At 36.1% G+C, this 8920-nt stretch overlaps 1 protein-coding gene across 4 annotated transcripts in view; it reads left to right on the top strand.

Annotated features, from left to right (window-relative positions):
* Positions 1–7746, top strand: part of LOC100752946 (zinc finger protein 431) — a 14232-nt gene extending 6486 nt beyond the window's left edge. Inside the window, exons 2-6 of one of the 4 annotated variants that reach the window (XR_003480469.2) lie at positions 2801–2927; positions 3117–3177; positions 4323–5780; positions 6429–6512; positions 7382–7746. Coding sequence is in view for 1 of the 4 variants with exons in the window: in XM_027392110.2 (XP_027247911.1) it covers positions 2801–2927; positions 3117–3177; positions 4323–5196 (1062 nt within the window). In the remaining 3 variants the exon portion in view is untranslated. Of the gene's footprint in view, positions 1–2800; positions 2928–3116; positions 3178–4322 lie in introns of all 4 variants that reach the window. The other 3 variants (XR_003480468.2, XR_003480467.2, XM_027392110.2) reach the window with 3 other exon arrangements.
* Positions 7747–8920: the final 1174 nt, after the last annotated feature.

The following is an 8920-nucleotide window of genomic DNA, read 5'->3' as shown; positions in this document are numbered from 1 at the left end:
TTCAATCTTAGTACTAGATTATGGAATAAGAACCAACATTTATCACTCTTTGGCTCCTGACTGAGTGATCAACCACCATTACCTGCCAACGTGGCTGCATTTTTTTGTTTGTTTATTTTGTTTTAGTTTTTTGTTTTTTGAGACAGGGTTTCTCTGTAGCTTTGGAGCCTGTCCTGGATCTCTCTATGTAGTCCAGGCTGGCTCAGACTCATAGAAATCTGCCTGCCTCTGCCTCCCAAGTGCTGGGAATAAAGGGAGGTTATCACCATTAAAGAGAAGGCCCTTGTTCTATACTGGAAGCCTAGCAAGGTGCCTAAAGGATGACAATCTATCCTTCTGTGCCCTTGGTTAATGAAAGAATTGGGCAAAGTGATCTGTAGTCCCAGGAAGCAATTTCACACAAAGTCTGCTACAACTTTAGTCCAAGCATGACAGGGTACATACAGCCTAGAAGCCGAATTTGGGGGAATAATCGATGTTGCATTGGTTCTGGAAAGAAAAAAGATGCAAAATTTAAGGCTATGCATGTTCTTAATCTGTGGTTTCAGTTCAGCATTGTTGTATAGGTATCTGTGTTTGGTAGAGTCAGGGCACCAGTGAAGGAACTTGAAAGTTTACTGCATGATTCTATGAGGATGAATCATGACTTGCAGTGTGAGACCGTAAGATGCTGAGATACTTATACTATGAGACATCTTCCATGGAGAACTGAATATAAGGAGTGGAAGTAAACAAAGAGAGAAATGAATGAAAAGTTGTGAGACTAGAGCCATCTAAGCCCTCTGAAACTGGAGCCCCATGTGTCTGACACAGAGCTACTGGATCTCATGGTTGCCCTGCTGGGTTTCAGTCTTGCTTTGGTCCAATCTTCATTCACTATGTCTCACTTCCTCTGGCCCAGGTCACTATAGGCTCATGGTCATCCATGAAATGAATAAATGCATTTTCTTCATGGATGACCATGAGCCTATAGTGACCTGGGCCAGAATCTAGTTGACTGAAAGAAAGGCTCCCAGAAAGGATGATGTATTTGAACCTGTGTCTCTCCTTGATGGCTTTCTTTGGAGTGCTTATAGAACCTTTAGTAGTAGAAACCTTTCTGAGTGTAATTCCTCATTGGGGGATGGGATTTGAGTGTCTATAGCTTCAACCCATTTCCTCTTGTGTGTGTTTTGATTAAAACTGCTCAGCCAGCTTCCTTCTTGTGCTGTCATGCCTTAACCACCATTATAAACTCTATCCCTAAATCACATAAGATGCAATAGAAGGAAGAAATTGCTGTTTTATACAAAGCCATTTTGATAGCATGCTGCTTTAAATTTTTTAATTTTGTTGTTTTTATGTGGTGGTTGAAATTGATCAGCCAGCTTCCTTCTTGTGCTGTCTTGACTTCACCACCATTATAAAGGTATTACTAAATCATATTAGATACAATGGAAGCAATTGATATTCAATGCTAAGCCATTTTGCTAGCCTGATTTTTAAATTTTATTGTTTTTATTTTTGTTTTTGAAGATAAGGTTTGTCTGAGTAGCCCTGGCTGTTCTGAAAGTTGGTTGCTTTGTAGAACAGGCTGTCCTCAAACTCAGATTCACCAACTTCTTCCAAATGCTGTGACTAAAGGTGGGCCAACATTCCTTGATATATATATATATATATATATATATATATATATATATATATATCAAGGGGGCGCTAGAATATAGGGTTTTGTACCTGTCAAGCATATGCTATTTATCTGTGCTTCACCCCCAGCTTGAATTTTGAAATTTGGCAGAGGGCATCATTCTCTTTCCTAGAATGGCAGGATTCATTGCATTAGTACTGCCTGGGCCTTCTGAGTCATCTGATTACAGGTGTGTGTCATTCTTCCTGCTTGTTGTATTTGTTTTTATTTTTTAAAATGAATGTGATTCTTTTGCCTGTATACATGCATATCTACCACATGTGTGACTGTCTTCATAGTAGTGGAAAATGTTCTTAAGATTCCCTGAGCTTGGAAAAATGGATAGTTGTGATCCCCTATGTAAGTACTGGCAATTGAACTCACCTATATGCAAGACAAGCAAGAGCTTGTAACTTCTGAGCTGTTTTACTTGCCCTGTCTTGATTGTTTATGATCAATATTTACATTGCTCATGTTTTCATCTGTCAATTTAGAACTGTTTTAAACATACGGTCCCTTTTAGTAAGATTTATTAAAGTTACAGTTTAAACTAGAGCCCTTTGCATTTCTGGAAGATGAATACAGGACTGGAGTAAATGCGATAACTCTGTAGGAACTTCAGTAGAAAACCTGAGTTCTTCCTATCTTCTTTTTTTTTTTTTTTTCAGGAAAGACAGATTCTTAATATCTACTTCTTTCTATCCTGGAATGGATTTCATAGACTAGGCCAGCATTCAATTCAGAGGCAGATATATGTGCCTCTGCCTTCTAAGTTCTGGGATGAATGGCATGAACCAATGCACCCAGCTTGTTCAAGATTTTTTCTAGTTAGTAATTGTTCATGAAATTTCTCTGATGTGTACTCAGTACTGGTGATCTGTTTGCTTGTCTCTCTATGTCTGTTAATGGGCTTTTCTCTTACAAGGTGATATCCTATTCAAAGTGTTCATAAATGATAGAGGTAAACCTCCTAGTCAGTTTCCTTCTAAATTGACTTGATTATTTTATAATGTCTGTGTCCTAGAATAAGTGTGGGAAATAACAGAATTATATAACTATATTGTCAAAGAAATATACATTCACAATGTTGTCAGTATCATGCTTTTTATTGTGTACATATATGGCATATTTTAGGACGCAGTGACCTACAGTGATGTGCATGTTGATTTCACTTTGGAGGAGTGGGCTTTGCTGCATCCTTCCCAGAAGAATCTCTACAAAGATGTGATGTTGGAGACCTATACAAACCTCGCTGCTATAGGTAATACTGTGAAGTTTCCTTTACGTTTTAAAATAAGGGGGCAACTGTTTCTTGGTTATTGATGCTCTTCTGTAATTTTGATTGAGAATGAGGTGAATAAATCAGGCATAGTTCTAAGGATCACAGAAGATAATAACTGAAATTTTGTATAATTTCCAAAAATACACATTTCCTGATACTATATTTTAGGCTACAAATGGGAAGATCATAAAATTGAAGAACATTGTCAAAGTTCTCGAAGACATGAAAGGTAATTTTCATGTGTATTCTGATAAAGATGTGCCTTTGAAGATATTTTAATGTATCTAGAAGTTTTAAAGAAAAGCAGCAGTGTAAATAATCACAGCTTAAAGTGCATTGATAATCATTAAATTCTCACAAAACCATATACCGCAATGGCAGGTAAGTGAATTGTATTTGCAAGTCATTCTTTTAAGACAAGGAATCAATGCCTTAGCAGATATCAACACTTGGATTGTAGCTCTATCAGAGCTAAGCTGTAGAACTGCTGATGCATTTAGTTTCATATCACTCATATTATAAAAGGTATACAGATTGAATAGGTTGGTAAGTGTATGTCTAAAACCTTCTAATGAGCAAATAGTCCATAGTAAAGCGAGTGTTACTCATATAGTTGTTCTGACTTTGCTAAGTTTAGTGAGATTGTTAGTTAAAGGCAAGATTCAAGGGGCTTGTTTTAGAGAAACCTTAATCCATGTACCATATGTCTATGAGGAAGAGAAAGTTGAACTGTGTAAATTCAATATGGAAACCTTTTATTTGTTATTCTTCCTTTCATATGTATATCATTTATCACTCTGGATATAAGCCATATGAGCAGAGGAATATGGAAAGAAGCAATGTACCTCTCTGTATCTGAGAACAATTAGATGATATAATAGTCCCCAAGTTGAATAAACTTGTTGAATGTGATTCAAGTTTCCAAGTAATTGATTTTCCAGTTTAATGAAGCTGGAATACATTAACTGCATTATACTGCAGAAAAGCCCTATGAGTACTCAGAATGTGTAAATATTTCTGTTTGTCCTGGTTACTTTTCAAATATAGTATGACTCACAGTATAGGAAAATTTATCAATGGAATAAATGGGGTAGTGGTCTGATTTCTTTCAGTTCTCTTCAAATATATGAAAAATCTCATAGAGAAAAAGGATGCCATAAATGTGAACCAGGTAATAAAGGCTGTTACTATCACAGGCATCTTCAAATATGCAAAACAATCCTTAATGAAGGGGAGCATGAGTGTAAGCAAAGTGATAAAAGCTTAAGATCTGGTTACTCTTTACAATTAGACAAAATTAATTCACACAGATATGAAGATTCAACATCATTCTGAATGTGGTAAATCTTTTACATGTGCCAATTATTCTTGCAGGCATGAAAGAAGTCATACTGGCGAAAAACCTTCTGAATATACACAATGTGTTAAAGCCTTTCCATGTCACAGTCATCTTCAATGGCATAAAATAATTCATACTGGAGAGAAACCCTCTGAAGTTATTCAATATGGTGAAGCCTTTGCATGCCAAATCAGTCTCCGAACACATAAAAGGACACATACAGGAGAGAAACCCTATGAATGTAATCATTGTGGTCAAGCCTTTGCATGTCTCAAGAGTCTCCAAACACATAAAAGAAAACATACTGGAGAGAAACCCTATGAATGTAATCAATGTGGTAAAGCCTATGCACAACACAGTAGTCTTCAAACACATAAAAGAACACATACTGGAGAGAAACCCTATGAATGTAATGAGTGTGTTAAAGCCTTTGCATGTCACAAGAGTCTTCGAACACATAAGAGAATACATACTGGAGAGAAACCCTATGAATGTAATCAATGTGGTAAAGCCTTTGCACAACGTAGTAGTCTTCAAACACATAAAAGGACACATACAGGAGAGAAACCCTATGAATGTAATCAATGTGGTAAAGCCTTTGCACATCTAGTCAGTCTCCAAATACATAGAAGAACACATACTGGAGAGAAACCCTATGAATGTAATCAATGTGGTAGAGCCTTTGCACAATACAGTAATCTTCAAACACATAAAAGAACACATACTGGAGAGAAACCCTATGAATGTAGTGAGTGTGATAAAGCCTTTGCATGTCACAAGAGTCTCCGAAAACATAAAAGAACGCATAATGGAGAGAAACCCTATGAATGTAATCAATGTGATAAAGCCTTTGTGCAGCACAGTCATCTTCAAAGACATGAAAGAAAACATACTGGAGAGAAACCCTAAAAATGATGTAATCAATGTGAGAAAGACTTTGCATGTATCAATAGTCTTCAAAAACAAGCAAAAATCATACTGCAGAGAAACCCTCTAAATGTAGTCAGTGTAGCAAAGTTTTGCAAATCATGGTAGTCTTTATACAAGAGTAAATATTTTACTATGTAATTGGTATATTAAAGCCTAAAAACTCATACCAAAGGGAATCCGAAAATAAATCATTTGGTAAGATCTTTAGTCAACACACCTATGTTCAGTTACAGAAGATTATTTATTCTGGAGAAAATCTGTTCAAGCGTTATGTTGTCCCTCTTTATTTTGTTTATACTGGCAAACCCACATGGACAAAAGGCCTATAAAATGTAAATGATAAGCTATCCCCTTTAGATTTCATACTTCAGTTACATGAGATAATCAATCCAGTGTAAAACTTAATGAGTATGTGTTAGTGCCTTTTCTGTTCCTGTTATTCAACGTCATGTCTAAGTGAACTTATGAAAGGGTTTGATTTGACCCTTGGTTCCAGGGCGATAGAGCATCAACATAAAAGTGGCATGGAATCAGGTGTCAGACACGGCAACTAAAGTAGGAAGGTAAGAATTCACAAACTTAACCTGCAGCATGAAGTAGAAAGTGTAAACTGAAAATGGTGTGCAGATGTTCTCTCTCAGGCCAACCCCGGTGACATTCTTCCTGCAGAGCAGCATGACGTAAATTTTCAGCAATGATTTTACAGACTGAGAATGATGATTCATGACTTCAAGTGTACATGCTTGCTTTCTGTTACATGAACCAATTCATGATGGAAAAAAAACTCTGTAAGCCTTTAGATGCCTCAACACCTGTGTCACAGGAGTTACAAGAGAAAATATTCATGAGTGAAATTTAGTTTAAAGATTTGTTTTAGTTTTAATTATGCAATGTCACTGAGTCTTTGTGTGGGTATGTGCATGTACATTCTGTTTCCTAAGAATGTTAGACCCTTGGAGCTTCTTGTAGCAGGGATTATTGGAAGTTCTCAAAAACCTGACGTTAGTCCAGGGAATGAACTAATATTAAGGGCTCGGTCATGTTTCTAGCTTTGTAAATATTTTAAAGCTTTTTTTCATATCGGGGGAAATATGGAGGAACTCACACAAGAAAAAAAACCTATCCATGTAAATGATTTGGTAAGTACTTTAGACTTAACAGTTGTCTCAGTTTCAAGAAAACAAACTTGTTTTATCTCTCTTTCAATATAGCCTTGAAGTGAGTAAATTATGTACCAAGTTCACTAAAGAGTGATGTGAAGATCACATTGTGGCTTCTATTTTGCAACATTTGAGGTAGATATTATAGTGTGCTATATATGTGGCAAATCTATTTAGTGAAGTTTATTTGGTTGTCCTTATATTTCTTCAGTGGCTTTTGTTCATCTTTTATTGTGCTTTCACTTAGTGAGAGATATTTTTCTGCTGCAATGTATAGAAAATGATGTTCATCATCTAAGTGTTCCATTTTTATTTACATATTAGGCTGCATGAGATCATACTTTTCAAGTACGGGTGTCTGTGAAAGGGTGGTGGGTTTTTGTCCCTGGTTTTAGTTTTCATATTTTTTTCACAAATTCCCTTGAAATGTTGTTTGTTATCCAGCCTGGCTTGGATGTCAGTAATTATTCAGGGATACGTTTGAACTCATGATCCTTATGTGTCAGTCTTAGAGGTATAAATCTAAGTGTATATGATGTGCTCCCAACATTTGCTGTTTTGTCATGTTAATGTTTTAACAATATTAATGTTAAAATTCTTAATAGAGAATATAAAAACATTAAATACCTCATGTGTGTGTCCCAAGAAACATTTTCATCTATCTGGAAGAGATGTAATAAGATAGAATGATCAGCACTCAACTGTATATTTCACCATATACCTTAATGTGTCATGAATATGTATATATTATTTGAAGTATCATGCATCTTCATACCCTCAGTTATTTAATTGGCACATCATATTGAAGAATTGCCTTCTAAGGGAATTATCCAGAGATTCCGATAATGTAATGAGAATGACATTTATTCTTTAAAAACAAATTCTATTGTGTGTCTGTGTAATGTGACTATTTAAGCCAAAACAAATATGTGGAGACTAGAAGACAACTTTGTGGTATCTACTTTTGTCTTTTTTGTTTGTTTGTTTTTTGTTTTTTGAGACAGGATTTCTCTGTGTGGCTTTGGCTGTCCTGGAGCTCATTCCGCCAATCTGACCTGGAGTTCATAGAGATCTGCCTGCCTCTGCAGGTGCTGGAGAAGTGTGGTTGGTCTGCAATGTCGAAATGCTGGAACTTTGTCAAGCAGCAATGGTCACCATGTGGTCCACACCATTATTTCACAACATAGTTTCATGTGCTATGGATATGTATCTAAGTAATTATTTTTTGAAATTACATTCTTATTATGTCCCCATTATTTTCCCATGGGGTACTTCATCTTGATGTACTGCCTTCAAAGGGGACTATCCAGAGATGCCTTACAATGTAATAGCAATGAGATTTATTAAAAACAAAACAAAAAACATTCTATTATATGTGTGTATGTGTAATGTGATTACAGGTTTTTAGACCATGACAGTTATGTGGGGACCAGAAGCCAACTTTGTGGAGTCTACTTTTGGCCTTCTTCATATGGTGATCAAGGTCAGGTACCAGTCTTGCACAGACATTTCTCACTTAGGTTTCTTACTGTTGTTCAAATAAGATTAATTGAAACCTTATATCAGTAAAATATTGTCTTGTTTTCAGACTGTAAACATATTGTTATCTAAGGAGAGAGGAAAACAGGATAGTTGGAATAGATCCTATTTACAAATGTAAATGATATACTGCTGTGTTTTGGGTTTTTTTTTTTCTTCTTTTGGATTGTCTTAGTTTATTCTGAGGATTAAATACTTGTCCCTAACACTGTCTCAGAACCACAACTGAATACCATAGATTTTTTTCAATGGGTAAAGTTGGTTGCTTGTAAGCCTAATGACCCGAGTTCAATCTCAAGAGCACTTGAATCACTCCCATAAATTTTTCACTTCTTTCTAGGCTCAGGCTGTGGCATATGCACATTCCCACACTGGCACATACTGAAATAACTTTTAAACCCAAGTAAGCATCATTGAGGTCACTTGCAGCTAGATGACACTAGAACTCACATAGGAGAAGTAGATAATAGACACCTTTAAGTTATCATCTCACTACCCCATATACATGATGGCACAGGTATATACATACAAACATAGTTCAAACTTTTTGGGGGGCTTCAAGACAGGATTTCCTGTTTCTTGTGGCTTTGGAGTCTGTCCTGGAACTAGTTCTTGTAGACCAGGCTGGTCTTGAGCTCACTGAGATCCATCTGCCTTTGCCTCCCAAGTGCTGGGATTAAACATGTGAACCACCACTGCCCATCTTAATTCAAACATTTTTAAGTGAATAAAATTAATAAAGCAAATAACCCAGTTATTGAGAATATATGAAATCATTTGTCAGTTTACATTATTATTACAGAATTTCAAGTGCTATTACTGTTCATCAAGACATTGATGGTTTCCTCTAAAATCTTATTCTTTAATTATCTGATTTAAAGATGCATAATTTAAAAAACTATAACTTGCCTGGGCTTATAGGTACATACCTATAATCTCAGTACTTAGCAGACAGTGACAAGCCAATCTCGCTGAGTTTGAGGTCAGCTTGGTACACATAGTGA

The sequence above is a fragment of the Cricetulus griseus genome (assembly GCF_003668045.3).
Source record: "Cricetulus griseus strain 17A/GY chromosome 1 unlocalized genomic scaffold, alternate assembly CriGri-PICRH-1.0 chr1_0, whole genome shotgun sequence".
In the NCBI taxonomy this organism is placed as follows: Eukaryota; Metazoa; Chordata; class Mammalia; order Rodentia; family Cricetidae; genus Cricetulus; species Cricetulus griseus.
The sequence above is the reverse complement of the archived record's forward strand: the minus strand, read 5'-3'. Positions and strand labels throughout refer to the sequence as shown.